The sequence below is a fragment of the Scomber japonicus genome, chromosome 9 (assembly GCF_027409825.1).
Source record: "Scomber japonicus isolate fScoJap1 chromosome 9, fScoJap1.pri, whole genome shotgun sequence".
NCBI lineage: Eukaryota > Metazoa > Chordata > Actinopteri > Scombriformes > Scombridae > Scomber > Scomber japonicus.
Genome location: NC_070586.1, coordinates 38,703,950 through 38,726,905, shown reverse-complemented (window position 1 = coordinate 38,726,905; position 22,956 = coordinate 38,703,950). Strand labels below are relative to the sequence as shown.

The 22,956-nt window shown below is 38.6% G+C and overlaps 1 protein-coding gene across 1 annotated transcript; it reads left to right on the top strand.

Moving 5' to 3' along the window:
- The first annotated feature begins 21 nt into the window (after positions 1 to 21).
- fxn (frataxin) lies at positions 22 to 7,851 on the top strand. Its single transcript, XM_053325951.1, has 6 exons — positions 22 to 176; positions 433 to 501; positions 2,324 to 2,415; positions 2,514 to 2,634; positions 6,209 to 6,306; positions 6,839 to 7,851. Exons 1-6 carry the CDS (start codon positions 69 to 71, stop codon positions 6,975 to 6,977), a joined length of 627 nt encoding a protein of 208 aa, XP_053181926.1. The 5' UTR covers positions 22 to 68; the 3' UTR covers positions 6,978 to 7,851.
- Positions 7,852 to 22,956: the final 15,105 nt, after the last annotated feature.

The window sequence follows — 22,956 nt, the reverse complement described above, 5'->3', positions numbered from 1 at the left end:
TATTAACAAGAGGAAGAAGACACAGAGGACACCGGTGTGTGTCAGTAGTGTGTTTGTTGAACATCAACATGCTCTTCTTCAGTAAAACATCATGTATTTATTCTCACATATGTCTACTGACACACACGCAGCTCAACATGGTGACTGCGCAGAGGTTTAGGAAGCTCTCTAACCAGGTACATGATGGTGGTGTAACGTTAGCTAAAGCTAGCTCACACTTTCACTAACTGCGCTGCTTGTTATATCAGACAGCTTCCATATTATTTCATGTTGTTACATTAGAAAGCTCTGCTAACTCTGTTTACTTCCATATTATTTCATGTTGTTACATTAGAAAGCTCTGCTAACTCTGTTTACTTCCATATTATTTCATGTTGTTACATTAGAAAGCTCTGCTAACTCTGTTTACTTCCATATTATTTCATGTTCCAGCTCAGAGGCTTGTCTCATGTGACCGGGCTTCCTCTGTTAAATACACACACCTACCAGCCTCAACATAAAGTAAGTTTGCTTCCTGCTGCATGAAGAAGAGCTTTTATGGGCTTTACCACTTTATCTATTAACATAACTGAAAATGAATGAGTAGTTAACACAGTATCAGCAAACTACATGGCTGTTAGTAAACGGTGTAACATGAGCTGCTCTCTGTCCTCTCAATCTGTCAAAGATGGGAGAGTATTTGTTATCCTACGTTTGTACTTTATAAACACATGGTGATATTAGATCTTCCTTTGCCGGAAGTGACAGAAAATATAGCCAAAAGCAACTTAACCAGACACTTCCAGCTCTCTCATTTAAACTTATTGAATCAGCTGTCCTCCATGGTGAGCGACAGGCAGCAAGTAAACAGACAGGCAGCCTCTAGTGGCCATTCGAGGAACTGCAGGATGTGGGAAACAGAGTTTAGATGAAGATTGACTGCAGGGGCGGACTGGGACAATAATTCAAGCCGGGAATTTGACTCCATTCCAGGCCACTCTTTTCATGTAAACATCATATATATTATGATAAAAATATTTTAATTGTTATGTTTCATAACATATTGACAATAAAAGTAAATTGCAAGAATCCTATATCACACAAATAGAACAACACAAGTTTAATTTGATATTACAAATCCAGTGTTTCCTACAGAATTTTGAGAGACTATGGTAGTTGGACCTCAGTCCAACCCTCTCGGGGGTCTGGGGGCATGCTTCCCTGGAAGAAAATTTTGTACATTTTTAATAATTCTGCATAATTCTGGTGCACTCTGAGAGCAACATTAAGATGTTATATCTAAAAATAGTTGTGCTTTAGCTAGCTAGTGCTTTAGTAATGTAACTACTGATTGTGTAGGTATGAAATGAATGATGATGACACACCCACAGAGCACAGGAAAGACATGTTACCAGTTAATTAATGTTCCAAACAAACATCAATAAACAAACTAATGTCCATATTTTAACTCTGAAACAAAGAAAGCAGAAGTGATTATTATTCTTATTAAGTTCAACATATAAAACACTGTTAGATTTTGACATTTTTCAGTAAATATCTTTTTCTACATTGTGTTTCTTTAAACAACTAAACTAACTGTCTTTGCTGATCAATAAAAGACTTCCAGATGTCTTAGAAGTGGATCAGGATCAGAGTTGATTTATTGTACAGATGGAAATAAAGAAGATCTCTCATTAAGCTTTTTTAAACTGCATAAAGCTGCTGCTGTGTTTTAAACAGCACGCAGGTGTTTCACATTCAGAGGTTTGAAGCTGAGCTGCAGGGTTGAGTGGAGGTGTGTGAGGAAGTTTATTAGTGTGTAACAGCTGTGAAACAATCAGTAAATAACACGTTATTGATCTGATTCACCAGCTCTCTTACTGTCAGCTCTCTCTCTCTTCATTCACTCTCTAACTGACGGAGCAACTCTGTCCTGCATTCAGGACATGCAGCCTAAGTGTAGACAAAGCTGATTGAATGAATCAATTGGTAAACTTCTGTTAGTCAGTACGTGGCAGGTCAGCTGAGTTATCTGTTTGTGTAGGTGTAACATACATTTCAACTAATGATTACTAACTAACTTCAACTAATAGTTTTTGTTTTAATTTCAGTTTGCCCAGTAGTTAAGATGCTAGCTGTTTTTTTTAAAGGGAACTTTCTCTTGAATATAAACTCAACACAAGCCTGCAGCTACTCTTTCACTAATAGATTATTTTGTATTCTTTTGTAAATGTATATATAACTATTTGTCTTCCCAGGACACATCCCAGGAAATGATAAAGAAACGATGGATAATATAGTAATGGCTTCCTGATGTATGGTGTGTGTGTGGTTTGTGTGTCAGTGGGTAGAGAGCAGAGGTGATGCTGACCGGTGGAGGAGAACCATCTATCTGACATCACCCAAACTAGAAGAAGCCACCTCGGTGCAGATCAGGTAACCTGCAGTTATCTCTCTCTCTCTCTCTCTAGAAGAATACGCTCTACTAGCCTGTGCTGAACACTTCTCAGTAATTCTGTGTTTGTGTGTGAAAGCGAGCTGACAGAGGCAGCCTATGAGAAGCTGGCTGATGAGACGCTGGACGCTCTGGCTGTTTACTTTGAAGACCTGATGGAGGAACCGTTCACTGGAACAGACTTTGATGTTGTCATCTCTGTAAGTCAGTCAGTCTGTTCTGTGTCATATTGGAACATCTCTGATCTCACTGTGTACTGTTAGTATCAATTCATGATGCATTTGAAACAAAGCAGGAGGCTCATTATCACATCTAGACAGCTCCAAAAACAGTTTAATTGCCACATTACTGTATGTGTGTGCTAATTAGTGCTGCATGATCAGGTTGGACACTTAAGGTAACGCTTGATCCAGTTCATTTTGAAGGTGTCATTTAGTGAGGTGAAGTCCTTTACTGTATTCATTCATTAACACAGATTTTTTTAAGATAAGTGTTTTCCAAACAAAGTCAAGTAAAATTTAGTGTATTGTTTTACAAACACGACTTTCTACTCCTAGTGAATAGCAGCCTTTGAAAGGACTATCCGACCTTTTAAAGATAAGTCACGTAAAAGTTTTATCAATATTGAAGAGAGCACCATGTTTCACAGCAAACCTGGGAGATGGTCCATATTTGAATTTGATTGAACAGTTGGCATTATTGTAAAGAGTTTTAATGGCATTACAGAAGAAGTCTCCAAAGCCAAATGTCCTTAATGAATGGAAGAGAAAGCTGTGCTCCACAGTATCAAAGAAGAGCATAAATAAGGTGTGAGTAGTCAAGAATGTCTAAGACAAGTCTGATATTGTTGGTAATGTGCCTGTTGGGCATAAAACCTGACTGCGTTTCATCATTTAGAATATCCAGTACTTTTTGGATTCTTCCTGAAGAATTAGGGCTGAAATGTTATAGTCATTATTTAAAAGACAAATCAGACACCAGCTGTCATTGTAGAGAGGGTCTTTGCGTGGTTTAGAGATTAAGATAATCAAACTCTGGTTCATACTTACAGGTAAGGTACTGGAAAGTAAGCTTTCATTAAATACTTGCAAAAGAAAGGGCTCCCTCTGCTGGGGAAACAGTTTATAGACTTCAGAAGATAATCCATCTGTTCCAGGGGATTTGTTATCTTTTAGAAGATTAATACAGTCACTGATTTCTGTTTGAGATCGCAAAAATCAATATCTGACTCGTTTAGATGACAGGTACGTTGTAATGAATTCAGAAACGACCGAGTGTCACAATTATTTTGTAAAAAGTGGATATCGGATATAATTTTCAGGTCATCTGTCCTATTATCATTAATAATTAGTTCATTAATGGTGATTAATTTTGCCTGATATTTCTCCAGAGTTTTCTTCTTTTTATATTATTTTTATAAAAGCTCCTTCTGCCCTTCTCCTATAGATCATATCAAATTGTTCTTGTAAATGATACAGTTGTATTTAGTCTTCTTCAGTTAAGGTGTCTGGTAAAGGTTGAGAGAGTCATGAACTATCAGTGATAATATTCTGTTCCTCTAGCTTCCTGATTTAAGCTAGATTGCTCCCAAAAGCTCTCAAATATTCCCCTGATTCATATTTAAATGGCTCCCACTTTGAACCAAATGAATTAAATACTTTTGCCTTATTAAAGTAAAAATGTATTAACTGAGAAATTTTCGTCTTAACTGCTTCATATGTAAGAAGAATATTATTTAATTTCCAATATATGGCTTATATGGATAGCCTTGTGATCACTTAATAGACAAAGAACAATGTTTATTGTGACAGATTTTTGGAGAGATTAAAGTCTCCTCCAATTATAATGTGTGAGTTTGGAAAGTTGGTTTGCCAGTGTTTTAGTCTGTATTCTATGTCATTAAATAATAGAGTGTTTTCAAAATAAGAGTTATACACATACACATTAATAGTAATCAAAATGAACTTCTAATAGTTGATGCATATTGCATGTTGAGCAAATAAAACATGAGATTCATCATGTTAAACTACAAATCTATTTAAATACACCTAAAATATCATTAGAGTTCAACACAGTTTATTGCTGATGAGTCATACATCATATCTCATTGACAGAGGGGACAGATGCATTAACACTATGTCTCTTACTGTTCTGTGACATTTCCTGTTTCCCCTGAAATGAAATCATTATGTCCATCAGCACATTGATTGTTAAACTCTTAAATGTTTTGTAGGTACAGAGGTAGAGAGGTGTACACCCTGTACTAAATAGTTAGACTAGCAGAGCTCCTCTATGATCATTCAACTGTAGTGGAAATGAATCTCATAGGTTGATGCTGCATTAGTGTGTCATCTCCTGTTCACAATTGACATGTCACCAGAGGGTGGGTGTGTGTGTGTGTGTGTGTGTGTGTGTGTGTGTGTGTGTGTGTGTGTGTGTGTGTGTGTGTGTGTGTGTGTGTGTGTGTGTGTGTGTGTGTGTGTGTGTGTGTGTGTGTGCGCGCGCCTGCCTTTATTGCTGCTCTGTACTGTCACACCCACACTTGATAACAGCAGCTGTGTGAATGACTGGTCAGCTGATCTGTCAGACAGTGATGATGTGTTATCTATACAGTCATTCACACATACATCTGTCTCCCACTTGTCTCATCACACTGGACTGTCCTCCTGTCCTCCTTCCTCTGGGACACCCTCCACACACATCCATGTGACCATCTCTCTCTCTCTCTCTCTCTCTCTCTCTCTCTCTCTCTCTCTCTCTCTCTCTCTCTCTCTCTCTCTCTCTCTCTCTCTCTCTCTCTCTCTCTCTCTCTCTCTCTCTCTCTCTAACATCTTCTCCCATGCTGTCAGTGGTCCATGAGAGGGTGATTAATAAAGCACCCTTGTGTGTGTGTGTGTGTGTATATATTTTTCTTTAAATCGTTGGCTGGACAGTAGCTGTCTCTGTTGGCTCTGACTGATTGCCCAGCATGCCAATCTTGGCAGCTGACCCCCTTTCTCAACTGCCTGCAGTGACATATGGGGCCATAAACACACACACACACACACACACACACACACACACACACACACACACACAGAGAGAGTACAGGAAGAGAGCTGTGACTGGGCTGGGTAGACAGGGGCAGGGTGGGTACTGCAGTGAGTGGGTACTGCTTGAGTTAATGTGTAGGACTGTACTTATAAAGCTCTTTTCTAGTCTTTACAACCACTCAAAGAGCTTTTACACTACATCTCATTCACAGGGAATGAGCAAGAAGCAGGGTTTTTAACTCAAAGGGTTAACCCCCCTCCCCCACCCCACCCTACCCCCATCTTTGTATGATTTACCATAGACACTTATATGAAATATTAAAAAATATTCTCTCTGTCAGCTTCTTCATTAGTTGCCTCTCGCAGAGTCTTGTTCAGTAATGTCACAATCTATCAATATAGAGAGCAGGGTCAGGTTGTTGTTGGGTTATGTATTTGTGTTGTTAGGGAGATGCCACTGTCATCAGTCTGTCAATTCATTCATTCATCTTTTGAATGAATTAATACGCTATGGAATAATGGTTTCAACACTAATCATAAACTAGGACTGTATTTTTTTCTATTATCAAGTATCCACTGCACATAGAAACACTGCTGACAGGATGTCTGTTGATTGAGTTGATCAGTTGTTGCATCTTCAGTTTGAATGTACAACAGCTTTTAACTTTTTGGGGTTGAAATGGTTTATTATATTCCAGGTGTGACTGACGTGTGTTGAAATGTGTCTTTGTTCTTTGTCCAGAGTGGGGTACTGACAGTGAAGGTGGGTGGAGACCATGGGACCTATGTCATCAACAAACAGACACCAAACAAACAGATCTGGCTGTCGTCTCCAACCAGGTGAGACCAGAGAACTGAACCACACAAGCCAATCAAATTGATCAGATTTATCCACATTTATCAGACAAGTACATGAATATTAAAAAAAGGCGTGTAGAGTGGTGATCAGGCACCACACCTGCCCTCTACAACACTAACATCTGGCTGCAGCTGCCTCTTTTTGTCTTTGCTGTGCTTTAACACAGAGCAGTGCAGAGTGTCACACATCGCTGTAGATAAATGTGTGGACAGACTGGGACATTTTCAACTTTGTTTTCCTCTCCTAATTGTCCCAGTGTCATTATTAGACAAACTGGGCCATGGCTAAAAAAAAACTTTCAAAAACCTCCCACCCATATGTATTGTTTATTGTATTATTTAGAGATTTTTTTATTTTTTTATTTCGATCAATAAAGTCTTCTACCTACATGTTGTGTATTAGAATGTCCTCTTTAAGAATGAAATGCATATTAAACAAACACTCTGCTACACTATGTCATCTGAAATGAACACCAGCTCAGCAGCTTCTCTGTGGTCCTTCTTGTCTTCACAGTGGACCAAAACGCTACGACTGGACGGGGAAACACTGGGTGTACAGTCACGATGGCATCAGCCTCCACCAGCTGCTGTCCAAAGAGTTCTCTCTCATCTACAATACCAAGATGGATCTAACTGACCTGCCCTATTCCTGATACAGCAGGCCTACCAGTGACTCCTGCCTACTGTTGTGATTCATGAAACCTGAGAGTACATGGAAGACAGAGCACAGCAGTGAACAGAAGCCTTTAGAAGAGTAGTTTCATATATTGACATGTATCTATATTTGTTACCTGTTCTGTTATTTTCAGTGTAATTATGTATGTCATGATAATAATGACACATTAAATATTGGAAAACTTACAAATACACTTTAACAGTAGAATTCAGCCACTGAGCCACACACTCATTCACAGCCTTTATTTATATATGTGTGTCTCCTCCATGTCCTTAGTGTCCCACACTGTCCAATCAATTAACACGTGACCCTACTTCCACCGCAGTCAGCATTAACATGTTACCCCTAGCAACATGAGTTTGAATGCTTTACAGTGCAGGTGACCTTTTAAAACATCTCAGCACAGTTCAGTATAAACATGTGAGATCTGATCGGTATCCTAGCAACATCCATGTTAATGTAAATACTATACTTAGATAGCTAGCTGTTAACTGCAACAGCTGTTTTCACAGTGGATATATTATATTTGAACTCATCCAATATCAGGCAAGTCTTAGTTAAGTTCTATTTGACTTATTCAGCATTGATAGAGCAGAGAAGTTCGTCTTATTGTTAGAAAACTATGATTGTGCTGAGTGGCAGAACATTAAAACACATTTCTGACAGATGTTAAGTTGTACAGCTGTGTGGTGTCACTGTAGTCTAAGCTCTGTGATTGGCTCACCTAAATATGATGTCCTATCCAAACTAAACATGTACATGGAACCTTACTCATTGATGTCTACAGCTGTTCTCCAGGGAGGCACCACCACCACTCCATACACCCAATACCAATTGTGTGAATGAATCAATAAAACTATTGGAATGTTCTCCTGTAATGTCCTGACTGGTGTGTTCAAGCCTGAGCTGAGTTATGTGCAGCTGACTGTGCTTCAGACAGGAGAAACTAAGGACTTTCATTCAGCTATACACAGTCTAACAGTCTATGTAAATGAGTTGGACATTGAATCAACCCAAGCATATTTGTCTTAATATGATTGGCATAGAAAGCTATTAAACCTCATTTACATACACACTGTGACAGTCCTTTATATTCTTGGCTTGATCTCAGCATGCAAAATGAAAAGGTCACGTGTCATGTTAAAGGTATCAGAACGCTGTGATACTGTCAAATGAATGTACTTACATTTACAGCTCATGATTTGTTGCTTTTCTGTATTTTAAATGATGCAGAGAAATGATTCCTCATGAATATACTGTATTAGTATAAATACACGGTACCAGTCAATGTTTGGAAATGTTTGATTGCTACTGTAATGTCATCTAAACATAAGTCTTAAATTCTACATATTGAAAATATTAAATTATGATTATAACACTTCAGTTGCATCCATTAAATTTTTAGTTCAGTTTTTGTTTTTACATGAGGCTCACTAGTAATTTAATAATGAAAAATACAATTTATATTTTAAGACATAAAATACTTTAATCCTTAAATACTGTTCATATTCTACACCTAATATGTTCCAGGTCAGTTTTGACCCAGTGTAAGAATCTCCTCATAAAAAGTGTTTATACCAAATATTGAAACACAGATGTATTTAGAAAGCATCAATAATCAATCTGACTGATCAATAAATGTGATTAAACCTTGATTCATGTTTCAGAGAGCAGAGAGAGTGTAGTTTTTAGCTTTTAAACATCTACTATCACACAATATCATGTCCTATTTGACCTAAGGCATGAAAATATAACATAGCAATAATGATGGAAATGTATTTAATATAAAATTAAAATGAGGAGAGCTTTATGGAAGTGTGGGGTTTATTGTATAACCATTAGAGCCATCAGTCTTATTAAAACTATGAACTATTCATTTCACTAAAATCCTACAGATATGGGTTAAATTTGACCCAGAACAGCCTCAATGAACATTTGTATCACCTATACAAAAGTATAACATTTTAAAATATTTTCATTTGTGTGCAAGTGTCAGAAGGATTTTGTCATAAATGTAAATAGCATTTAAAATCTGTAAAATGGTCACAGACAGCAGTTTATTCATCATGCCAGCTGAGAGGAGCATGAAAAGAACATGTAGGAAGATAATAATTACAACAATAATCCCAAATATCGCCATTATTGGATTAATATGTCAGCAGCTGCAGCAGCTCGGAGGGCAGTTTCACAAACTCCTCCTGACTCTGGCAGGAAACAGATATATTGTGTTTTTTGAACAAGGTTTATTTTTAATTTTTCAAAATTATCAGTACAATTCCTGAAGTAAACACTGGACTATAGTTTCCAACCCACCCATCCTTGTATCACCACCCCCAATCGGCAAGTTATCAAATTAATCCATAACAGAATTTGGAAAGTGGATTAAAAAATAAACAAATAAAATATAATAAATTATAAAATATATATAAAAGATAAGGGAAAAAATAAGAACAAAGCAGATACAATAGAGGGAGAGCAACAACCTAAATTGTAAACTGACCCCTTTCAGCAAGTAATCGAGCATCCGATTCCTCCACAAAAACTAGAAAAGGCTTCCCTGTCGAATGAAATTTGGATATAGATCCTCTCATGGTGTGTCTAATCTTTTCTAGTTTTAACAACTGCATAACCTCCTTAATCCAATGTGCATAAGTAGGAGGGGAAGCCTCCTTCCATTTGAACAGTATCAATCTCCGAGCTAATAAAGTGGTGTGGGCCAATACATTTGCCTGAGTGGCACATAGATGTACACCAGCCGGAACAACCCCAAAAATAGCACTCAGAGGAGAAGGTTTGAGTGGGTAATGCAGGACAGTGGCCAAGGCATCAAAAATGGATTTCCAGAACAGGGTAAGCTTTGGACAGGACCAGAACATATGAAAGAGGCTGGCAGTGTCTTGTTTGCACATGTAGTGTCCAGCTCTGGATAGATTTTAGCCAATTTCTCTTTGGAGTAATAAAGGCGATGGACCACTTTAAACTGGATGACGCTATGTCTCAAGCATATTGAAGACGAGTGTATCCTTTTTATCACTAACTCCCAAATTTCATCTGGAATAGACATCTCCATATCACTCTCCCATCGATTCTTAAGAGGTTCAAGGGGTACCTGGCCAAGGGTTTTTATTATATCATAAAGTTTACTAATGTACCCCTTTCCAGCAGGGTTAAAATCAAGTATATGGTCTAATTGGGTTTTGGCAGGTAACACTTCTCAGACAACTGATGCAAAAGTGTCATGTATAAATAGGTCCTCCAAAGAGCATATATATGCGATAGGGGTTCCAATAGGAGGATCTTTAAATTTGAAAGCCTGTCTAAGTTGTTTCCAAATCTTAACAGATTCACAAATAACTGGGTTGGTAGTAAATTTGGATATGGGGTGAGCCAAAGGAAGTGCTGAGCAAAGGAGGGAGTGTAGGGATGTATGAGATAGAGATGACGTCTCTAGGGCTAGCCAACATGAAGTTTCAAGCTTATGAACTTGGCCTGCCAGAAGGACATTGCTCTTGCATTACAGGACCAATAATGTTGTTGGAAATTTGGTAAGGCCATTCCACCAGCTGTACGCGGTTTCTGAAGGACAGCAAGGCGTATTCGAGGTGTTTTCCCATTCCAAATAAACAATGAAATAAGTTGATCTAATGAAGAAAAGAAGGATTTCTTAATGTAAAGTGGTATAGACTGGAAAAGGTATAAAGATTTAGGCAAAATGTTCATTTTATGAGATACGACCTGCCAAAGACAGAGGGAGCCCAGACCAGCGTTCCAGATCGAATTTGGTACGACCCAGCAGAGGAAGAAAGTTACATTTAAAAAGATCGCTGTATCTCCACATTATGACAACCCCCAAATAAGTAAACCTTCTAAGTGAAACCTTGAACAGAAGGGAGAAAAGTGGAGATTCATCTGCTGCGGTGTTAATCAGGATTAGTTCACTTTTGGCAAGATTGGGTTTGTACCCTGAGAAGGTCCCAAAATCTTTTAATAACTTCAAGATTATGGGGATAGAAGATAATGGGTCGGAAATAAAGATTAACAAATCATCTGCAAAAAGCAAAACTTTGTGTACCTGATCTCTATAGATGCCATGGATACTGTGATCATTACGCAGGGCTATAGCATGCAGCTCTATCACTATTGCAAAGAGCAGAGGACTTAAAGGGCACCCCTGTCTAGTTCATCTGTGTAGCTGAAACATAGACTGTATATAAGAAATGGACGTAACATCCGTGACGTCACCCATTGGTTTGTGGACTGCTGCTCGGAAGCCAATAGTATCGAATCTAGGCAGTGCCATCTTGAAAATTTCAGGTGCATGCTGGGAAAAAAAGAACACGGATTCTACTTATATGGGCATGAGGCGGCGTCATAGACGGAAGTATGGGCGGGACCAACGGCGGAGCGGGGAGGCTGCGATTGGTTGCGAGGGCTGGATCTCGAGGATATTGGTCAATCAACCTGTCAATCACAACGTAGCCACGTAGCCTGCTTTATCGTCAAATATAAAATCAGGGAGGCTAACATTTCACAAATAAACATCATACTGCATTGAAGAAGGCTTTAAACTAGCGATTGAGACCATAAACACATTTTGAAAACGTTTACTGAGGTTAGAAATCAAGTGAGAAGTTGGTGAATTCTCCATTGACTTGTATAGAACCGGAAGTCTTTTTGAACACAAAACGATCGCCCCCTGGTGGCCTTTTGATAGAATGCAGCTCTAAGTTACTTCCGCATTGGCTTCTTTTCAGAGGACAGGAACTCCCCGCCTGAGCTGGAAGGGTGAGGAAATTGTATTATTTGTATGTATTGACGCCGTTGGGGAAGAGTACAGTAATTTGACCCAGGATATAAAATTACCACCAAAAACAAATTTTTGCAGAGTAAAGAAGAGGTATTCCCACTCCACCCGGTCAAAAGCTTTTTCTGCGTCAAATGAAACCACTACCTCTGGGGTCTGAGAAGGATTAGAATAAAGGATATTAAAGAGACGACGGATATTGAAAAAAAGAGTGCCTATTTTTGACAAACCAGTCTGGTCTGGGGAGATTATATCAGGAAGCACTGTCTCTAAGCAGTGAGCTTTAGCTAGTATCTTCACATCGGTATTAAGGAGCGAGATGGGTCGGTAGGATGCACAGTCAAGGGGGTTTTTGCCCTTCTTGAGTAATATAGAAATAGAAATCTCACATAGCGATGGAGGGAGAGAGTGAGACGTAAATGACTCACTAAACATTTTAGCCAATAGTGGAAAACCATCAGGCCCCGGGGACTTGCCACTTTGCATGGTTCCAATGGCTTGCATTATTTCAATTTCAGAAATGGGCCCTTCAAATTTGTTTCTTATATTTACATCAATAGAGGGGATATATATTGTGTTTATTGTGATTTGTTACTATTCTCAAGAAAAAAACAGAATAGGAAGAACAGGAAAATAGTTTATCTGAAGGTGCTGAAAAAGATGAGCAGAAGTAGTTGAAAATACAGTCAGAAAGACTTTTCAGGTGATATCTCTTGTATTAGTGATTTTTCTCCACTTTCAGCTGACTGTGTGCATGTCCCCATCCACTTTACCCAATCTATGTGTTTCATCAGTTGTAGATCAAACCATGCAATTTATCAGTCTGTAGAAGGGCTGGAGGGAAAAAATGAAGATTGACTCAGTGTATTAATAGAATGCAGTTCAGTCTCTCTCAGTAGTGAGAAATTAATCCTGTCAATTCAGAGGAAGTGAGGTCATCTGTCTCCATTCTGGCCCAGCTTACCTCTGCCTGTCATCACTGTCATCTCCTCAAACGGGGCTGTGTGGAGTGAAAACAGAAATAAGTCTGTAAGCTTCCCACTGGACCTTATTAGACACAAATATGAACGTCACTTCATCTGCTTGTTGAAGTTGTCAACCCTGATATTAAGCCATACACCATTCTAGTGTGAGTACAGAGAGAACCTTATTATTAACTGCTGATCAGAAGCTGTTAGCACAAAACTAAGATTCATGTTTGTTAGTATTTGCATGATGTGTATGTGTTGCTGTTTTTGCTGAACCTCAGTTGTTAGATTTGACTTTTAAGAAGACCTGGTAGAGCTACTTCCTAGCTCGGTCATTTGATATTTACCTGTACTGTATACAGTGCTTACACCTGGCTTATCCTCAGGTGAGGTCAATCAGGATGATCAGGTATGTAAGCTCTCTCTCAGAGGAGGAGACATTGACTAAAACCATTTAAAGGGATGAGGGTTTCAAGATTCAGTTTGGTCTTAAGATCATTCCAGATGAAGAAGGGACCGTAAAAAGAGAGGCTTTGACATGAAGTCGAATGCATGACCTGAGGTTGTGAGTGCTCAAGTATGAAGAGGAACTTGCCTGAGATCACTTTGTAAAGTAAAATCTACCAATGTTCCTGATCCACATCAGTCTTTTTGTAATGTGGATTGTGGATGTGGATGAAATCTAGCCAAATTAATGATATGACGGCTATAGCCCTGATGTTTTACTATGGTGCTCTGGTGTCCCATCTACATGTCTAATATGTATATACATATCATTATATATTTTCTTTTTTTGTTTTTCACATATGTTTTCTTTTGTTTTATAGCATACACCAGTGATCTCCAACCCTGCTCCTGTAGAGCTTCCACCCTGCATGTTTTGGGTTTTATTTCTCCACTCTAACACACCTGATTCTAATAACTTACTTGCAGCTGAATCAAGCAGCTGATATTTATAGTTTCAAGCAGCTGAAGCTCGTCAAAAGGCTTTATAATGAGTTCATAATTAGAATCAGGTGTGTTAGAGTGGGGTGATACCTAAAACATGCACTGCAGTAGCTCTCCAGGAGCATATGTTGTATTATCTTCTTTACACTTCTACGTAGAAAACGTCACTCTTGATATCCCATATAAGTGCATCTGCATTGAGAACTGCAGTGTGCAGACTTTCTTTTATATATTTAGATAGATGTATTTTATTTACATAATTTTTGTCCTGGATGGGGTCTGGCCTCTGTTCCCACAGCCCTATGTTTCCACAGCTGCAAATGCTCTGGTTGCCATTGACAGGTGGGTGAAAACTTCTCTTCATGAATGATTAAAGGACCAGTGTTTGAGATTTAGTAGCATCTAGTGGTGAAGTTGCAGATTGCAACCAACTGAAAACCCCCCTTTTGTCCTGGATGGGGTCTGCCCTATGTTCCCACAGCCCTATGTTCCACAGCCCTATGTTCCCACAGCCCTATGTTCCCACAGCTCTATGTTCCACAACCCTATGTTCCCACAGCTCTATGTTCCTACAGCCCTATGTTCCCACAGCCCTATGTTCCCACAGCTCTATGTTCCTACAGCCCTATGTTCCCACAGCCCTATGTTCCCACAGTTCTATGTTCCCACAGCTCTATGTTCCTACAGCCCTATGTTCCCACAGCCCTATGTTCCCACAGTTCTATGTTCCCACAGTTCTATGTTCACTACAGTGGCTGTCAAAACTCTGCCCCTCTCACTATGAAGAGGGGCTTTCTAGAGTCAGTGTTTGATTTGGCTGTTCTGGGCTGCTGTAAAAACATGGCAGTGCAACAATGTGGGCTCTGTGGATCTGCTCCTTATGCAGATATAATAGTCTCATTCTAAAGTAACGAAAAACACAATTATTCTTAATTCAGGTGATTATATGTTAATTAAAACACACTTGTTATATACTGCATTTCTGCCAAGTCTGTTCCACCAGATCCCACTAAATTCTACACACTGCACCTTTAATTTTCCATCCATCCATCGACCATCAGGACTGATGTGGAGCAGTAGGCCGTGATGAAATGAGTTTGTGAATGTTGGCATGTTTCAGAACTTGGCTGCATTAAATGCTTAGCTGACAGTGCACATATGTGCTCAAGGCCTCAAATGCAGTTCCTGGGACAGACCCAGGGTGGTGTTTGTCCTTAAAGCTTGGCAAAATGTCTCATCTTCATAGCCTCTATTTTCTACTGTCACTAATCTAATAAAAAGCCATAAAATATCCTTCATGCACCGAAAATGTAACACTCTCAGAGGGACAGTTCTTCATAATTGGTATATGTAAGCTTCCACTCCTTATTTGTCCATTTTAGGGAGGCTTGTGATTAATTGGTTATCACTTACTAATAATTGAATTAAAAATATATAAACTGATGATGCAGAAGACGAGGAAGGTGAAGTGTAACAGTTAAACAAAGTTCTGTAGATTTGCTGTAGTACCCCGTTGTATCACTAGGTGGAGTCTCTTTTTTAATCCATAAAATGTATATCTGTGATATTTATAGTTTATGGTTTAATCAGATTTATAGAGTTACAGGTGTGTTTACTGCAACACTAATTCTAAACAAACACACTTCCCTGCTGTCAAAGGAAACAGTTACAACATGCTTCACTCTGCTCAATGTACTGCGTAGATGAACTCTGTAACATGAGTAATAAAGGAATATTTTATCTTATCTTATGAAGTTGTGAAAATTCCACATAGCTGTTAACTGGCTGCTGTCTAGTTTAGTGAGCAATATAAGGCTCATGCCAATGCTAAGCTAGCATTTTGAACAGAAGCTGCTGCTTGGTTAATGCATGGATGTATTGTAAGATAATGTCTTTTCATATATTCATAGGTTGATGCATGGATGAGTTAATGCAGGACAAGCAGAACTATGCATGCTTCTAATTAAATAAAAATGCTTTAATTGTGGAAAACAATCCACTTTCTTTCATAAATTGATTACAACTAACAACCAGCCAGCATGCCCATGTGGGCCCCACGTTAAATGTGGGCTACGTGGGTACTGACTGAGTTGGCATGGGGTCTGCACTGGGGAAATTTTGCAGGAATAAAAAATATATAATATTTTCTGAAGTTGAAGATCTGAAGAGTCAGCAGGTTTTGCCATTAAACAGATTGTATATGTTTTGTAGGCCTGCTGAAGGTGTTGGGTTGTCTCTGTGTCATCAGTCACAGCTGGCCACTAGACAGCAGTCTTCTCCTGCAGAGGCAGTGAGCAGCTGATCCTCTGGAAATCAGTCTGATCCTGTGCTGCTGCTCCCGGATCAGAGCAGCCAGACACACTCTGACTGGAGGATGAGTGAAGGATGAGGCTGCTGGGAACAAGAGGATTTACTGTCTCACTACCAATCACATCAGACTCACACAATATTGGACTCTTAACTGTGACCTGACCCTCTCACCCTCGCCACACACACCACTACATGAACACTCCTGGTTTGAACAGATTAATATTTTGCTGAAGATATCACAGTTTATTCATATTTGCATTTAATATATATAAATTACATGAAGAGATGTATCAAGTCTGGAGTTATTAGTGCTGCAACATGCTGTCATAGAATATTTCAGATCATTCCTTCTTGTGTTTTGTCTTAATAAAACGATTCTATACATTTGAATTGTTGTTGTTGTTGCTGAATTGTTTCACCACCTCTGTGCTGTAAATGTAAAATCTACCCTGCAGCACCTCTGTACAGTTCTGTTCTTACTTCTCTGGTGTGTTATGGGCCCTTTGTTCCTGTCTTGTTTCAACACAATGCCCTGCAGCACAATGCAGCTCCTTAAAGAAATACTTTTCCCAGTTTTGTGTGGAAGTGGAACACTGACTGTGAGCCAGACCTCATATCACCCAATATTAGTGTTGGACTTCACTCATGCTCTTGTGCAGTGGAGATTGTGATATATATATATACAGACCTGAAAAAACCTTCAGGTCAAATTCCTGTGAGAGTTCCCCAGTATACTGCATATATCTGAATCAGCTAAGCAGCACATGATATTACACTTTTTCTTTGAAAACTGAAGCTGCACTCTATTTGCAAACTTCACACTAGACTCTGAATTTCTGAATTGCTACTGACATTCCTCTGAGATCTGTTATCAGCTGGTGTTGGCTGGGCTGCTGTTTACAATAGCTATAAAACAGTTACTTATAGTCATAATTGTGATCATTTAATGAGAGGAAACATAATAAGCAAACACAAGTATGGTGAAAAGGAGAATTTGGCGTTTTTTTTGCAACTTCCCAGCCAGCATGTCCATGTTGGCCCCACAAGCATTAAATGCAGGTTATGTGGGTAATGAGTGTGCATGGGCTTGAACTGAGCAAATTTTGCCGGAACCAGAGAAACCATCATTTTTATTCCACACATTCCTCTACCTTGTCAGTCTGCTACCAACATCACTGCTGATAGTTTGATACTCTGATGTAGTCTGGAGCTGCGAGCCTCTGGCAGAGATGAGAGGTGGGCGACTTAGATCTGGTAACATCACTTCTTTCTGACTCCACAGAAGTTTTCAGCTCCAACTGATGCTGACTCACAAGACATCACTAGCGGCAGTTTATCAGATTTCACACAACTCCCTCTGGAGACACTAAAGACTCCCCAACATCTGGAAACACACTTTGCATAAAATCAGTGGGGTTCCACTTTTAAGGATTGAAAAAGATGGCGGTCATGGTTAAATATTTAAAAAGTCACACTGAATTGAAGCATGGTAGAGCTAATGTTTTCTTCAATATTTAATCAAAATCCCTATATTTCCAAATATTACATAATTAATTATTTATTAAGTCTTGCATTGGTCAAACTTGGACCTAGACCTAGCTCTTTCTGGACTATGGGTGCCAATTAACTAATTTCTTTCATCATTTCATTTTCTGGAGCTCATACTGCAGTTTTCTGTCCATAGTCTAAGCTAAATGAATTAGTTTAAAGTTTGGACATCTCTTTATTTTAACGAAATATGTTAAATTACATTAAACAACAATAAGTAAAACAGATGTTGAGGCAGGTAGAGGTAAACATTTAACCCTCACATACTGTTCATCTTCTGACAGTACCTCTGCATAATTAGTCTCTATAACAGACTTCTGACCACAAATCATCCATAAGGACCTCATCCATCACAGATAAACATAATTAATACTTAATTATGAGAAAAATATCTATAAAGAAATCTATATAGTGGTCCAATGTTACATAAAATCCACATTTTTGGAACTTTGGATAAATATGGGTTGAACACGCTACAAAAATGTTGTTAAAAAGTTCTTTGCATATTGTGGGTCACATTAGGGGAAGACAATTCAGGCTAATGGAAAAAAAGTATTTTTTCAGCTCTCAGATGTAAAACTGTGTCAAATTTGACCCTGAAGAGTATGTGAGGGTTAAAAGCAGAATATCAAAACCATCACAACTATCTCTGAAGTAAACTGAGTCACAGACTTATGACGACCAGAAATGTAGGGGAATATGAGGGAGGAAGTTTCCTTTAATAAGTGGAATCTACTGCATGACATAACAAAGTCAGCAGACTGACCTCCAGTGGTCTGGTTTCGGAAGCTTTGGTTTCCTTGTTTCTGGCTCTCATTATAGGTTTCTTCTGTCATGACATCATACACTCTCTCCCAGGAGTCCCTGCTGAATTCTGGAGCAGAACCACATTATGCTACTGTTGTGACGGCGGATGCGGGTCATGGAAGCTTATGACGCAACAATAGAACAATCCCACACTGTCCCATCACACACCAGCAGTCCTCATCATCCTCACTGCAGAGCCTATGATTGGGATCATACTACAGATAACATGTCTGTGCACTCCATGCATCCATTTGCACATAAGCTTATTACAGTGATATCCTTTTTCATTCATCTGACAGAAAGACTTGAGCAAAGCTTCCAGCAGACAGGATGAATGTGCTATCTCATCCTCTCACAGATTTGCTCCATGAACACTGACATCTCATTTCATCAACAGCTTTTTTACAATGAACTCATGTGGGGCGAAGTACAATTTAGTCAAACTACCACTCATTTGAGTGCACTGACTTTGTCATACCACTTCGAAGAGAAGAGAATAAATGAACAAATACTATATTATCAACACAAATACATCAATATCCACACAATATCTACACACCTCTCTGTAGACAGGTTGTAGTATTTACAACTCTCAGAAGAAACTGATGAAAACTGAGTTATATGAATGGTTGAAATCCACACAAGAGCCTACAATCATCATTAGAACCCAGAATATGACAAACAAAAACAAAAAAGGGGATTTGGCTATTAGAGCTTATAGTGCAGCTTTTGTCCTGAAAGAGGAGTGAAGCACCAATGTCCTTTAAATCATAAGTGTTCAGTCTCATGGGAGCATGAATGCTTCTAATGTACAAGTGAACATTTTCACCTTACTTTCGACAGGTCATCCTCAAAATTAATCACCAAAAAAAGGTTGATTAAGTGGCAGGATGGCATCACCTGTCAGCCCCTTCCCAGCCAGTGTCTATGAGGACCCCACATGGGTTAAATGTGGGTTATGTGGGTACTGAGTGGGCATGGACTAGAACTGGGCAAATTTTGTGGGTCCCACAGTAACATTCAGTAACAAGCTGGCTGGGCCCTGAAACAAAAGTGGTTCATTAAGGTTTGATCTATCATCTTATGGTTAAGGTTTGGTTAGGGTTAGGTACAAAAAGTACTTGGTTAAGGTAAAATAAATAAGGAAATACCACAATTTGATTTCAAAAAGACCAATGTTTGTCAAAGCCACACATTTTAAAGTCTGCCTCCACTAAAATGTATGTTCCTGATCGTTAGAAGGATGTTTTCACATTCATGATCTAAAAGTAGAGAGTTCCTCTGTGCTGACCTTGAATGTCAGTTTGAGGGGTGTACATATGACCATAATGTGCTACATCATAACTAGTTTGGAGCCAGTTATGGTTCAGTACTCAACATACACGTGTGATGTGGAAACTTGAAGCCTACAGATACACTGATAATGAAATAGAAGACATCTTTTGTCTACAGTATTTGAATATTTATACATTATTGATTTTTTCGTGTAATTTTTAGTGGAAACAGACACATTTCTAATCTAAGCAGAGTATTTTTATGTCTTAAAATGTGTCTGTAACTGTCATCATGGTATCAACAGCAATGCTGGGAACACACACACTACAGCTAATTCAGGTGACATGCTTAAGATGGGTTTGTGTGTGTGTGTGTGTGTGTGTGTGTGAAAAGGTTCATAGTAAATTGTGGTTTTAGTCAACAAAAGTTCAAAATTGAATTTAAATTTGGATGGGTGGGTAAGTGAAGATATTGTCAAATTGGTTCCATGGTAGGACAAAATATGGAGACCACACAATTTTTTAAACTAGGAGAATACATTTACTTAAATAAATTAAATGAAGTATGTATATCAGTTCATCGGTGATGTTTGTAGTGTATGAGAGAGAGCGGAGAAAGTGAGAGTGAATGCTTAGCCCTCTATTTATAAAGGAGCATTCACACCAATTCAGATGTTGGCCATCTCTCTTAATGAGCCACTTCCCAGATCCCAAGCAACCAATAAGAAAATTGGTGAGAGGCTTTCTCATAGGCTCTGTGAGGAGATCAAATTCACTGTTATTAAAACATATGCAAGTTAGTGTTGATTGTCAGTGTTAGATTTAGAATACACAGAAACTCACAGTGACAAAAAGAGTGTTTCTCCTGGGCCGTGGCACCCAGGGAGACACATGTGCAAACACATAACCACAAAAATGAAACTGGTGCATTCCAACTTGAACAAAATGACCTCCTTTACACTTTACTCCTTTAAACTTTACAGCAAACAAAAAAAGAAGAAGAAAAAAGGGGAGGAGGATGTGGCGGATTATCACTTTAAGCACCCAGAGGCTTAGTGCCACTATTATCCTCCTTTGGTGGGATTTTCTATGTGAATTATGTAACAGTAATGCTTCAGCACAAATCACTACACGGCTGTTGTCTTTTGACTTTTTTCCACTGCTGCTCTATCTCCTCACTTCAGCGCTCAGCTTCCAGACGATGCGCTCCACTCCTCAACACTGAAACCAGAAACACCTAGTGACAGGCAGGGGGGGACCAACGCTGGGCAAAGGGAGGTGTTGTCATGACTACGGATTGACTGTCAGGTGTTGCTGTGATGCTAGAGTATTGATCAACAGCATCATGAAGTATAAGAAGTTCATTACCATCATGCAGGCAGCTCTGGGTGTTGCCCCTCTCAACAAGAGAGAGCTGATACCACCACCACGCAAACTCTGGAAACCTGCACGGTGAGTTGCTCTGTGTGTTCATGTGTTTGTAAGTGTGTGTGTATGTGCAGGTATATTTCCATTAAATGTGTGAGGGTGTGTGGGAACCAGGCCAGAGTGAGGTGGTCAAGAAATCAATGTTAAATCAAATTGAATCCATTTATGTTAATGATGCCTGAGCTCCATGCAGGCCTACAAATCAAAAGCAGACATTAATGTTTAACAGCCACTCCAACTGTTCAAACACTTATATAGTTTTGCTTATGCAAGCACCATGCATGTTTACTGTTTACAGAGCTGCATAATCATATATTTTATTGCATTCATTAAGAAAATTCCTACTGGTTGTAAATGTCAACAATGTCATGAGATATCTGAGTTGGAGAGTAAGAGAACTAGAAAGGAAACTTTTAATGATCACTGTATGCATATGTTTTGGCCCAGCTCTATTCAGTATGAATTTAACAAAATGAAACAAAATTTTAAAAAGTAAGTGATGAGTTAACCGTAAGTTAATGACAACACTCAAGTAAAGTGACATTTTAAATATTAAGACATGCATGCATGCAAATGAACAATTAAAGTGAAAATACGGCTACAGTATAAGGTATTATAAAAGTAATGTAGTTTGAAAAAAAAGCTTTTGTGAGCATATTTCTTTTAACAAAGGAAAAATGTAATGTTTGAGTTTTTATTTTTTCTAAGTGTCTGATTTGAAACAGTTCCATTCCCTTAAGGAACATATTAGAGGAGTGATACAAATTACAACAAAAAATGAGATATGGACCTCTAAAGACCTTCAAGATCAGAGTTTGCTGACTAGTATAGGTCCCCGGTTTGGCCAGTTGGTAATCTACACTTGCAGGTACCTTTAATAAGGCTTTTTTGTTCATCTAAAAATCTAATCTGATCTATAAATCTGATCTGATAAAATAAATTATTGTTAATGTTTTTAGTGTGGAGTCTTGGTTACAGGTTTGGCTATTGGCAATAATTAATTATCATCAAAGATGACCAAAGACAATTAATAAAATCAATAGAAACAGGGTACCAAGCTGGAAGACAGAGCAATTGACTGATTGATATTGATTGCTTCAGTCTCATTAAATGTACTAAGCTCTCTGTTTGGATTCATATTTAATTTAATAACTAAACCAAAATTACCAATAACAATGTAGTAAACGTTGAAGGACAGCATGTAAATCCAAACGCTTTTATTTAAAAGGGTAACAAAAGTACACATAGTATGTAATCCTAACTAAATGTGCCTGACTAAGGGATAAAAGAGAATAAAACAACCATATGTCAGCTAACTGTGTCTATATATTGATATATGAGTATATGTACTTTTTAAGCCTATGCAAACTACAAATATGGCTGACAAAGAAGCAAAGATAGCAAAACCCAAGATGGCGCAGGAACCACATGTTCCTCTGTTGTATGAACAAAGGAAGACAAAGGCAAAAAACTGTGTGTATTCTTTGTTCTGCCTCTGTGTGTTGAACATTTGTTAGGTCAGAACAGTGTGTACATGTGTGTTTAAGTTTAAGTTCAGTTAATGTAGGATAAAGGCGCCAGGTTAGGAAGAGGTTGGATGGATGCCAGACCTAGTTACAGGATGTAACATGTGTGAAGCTTGCTCGACTTAATCGACTTAATGGTGTGGCTATACAATAACCAGACTATAAACAGACATCACAACAATACAGCTCAATAAACAACATTAACCAAAACACTCCATGTACATTGATTAAGATAAATGTCCTTCGCTTTAGCTATTTACTGTTCTATGCTATTCTCAGTATCTCAGCTCTGTTTTGCTGCTTTGTTGTACTGTCAGTGGTGGGTGAGTCAGGCTAAAATGAG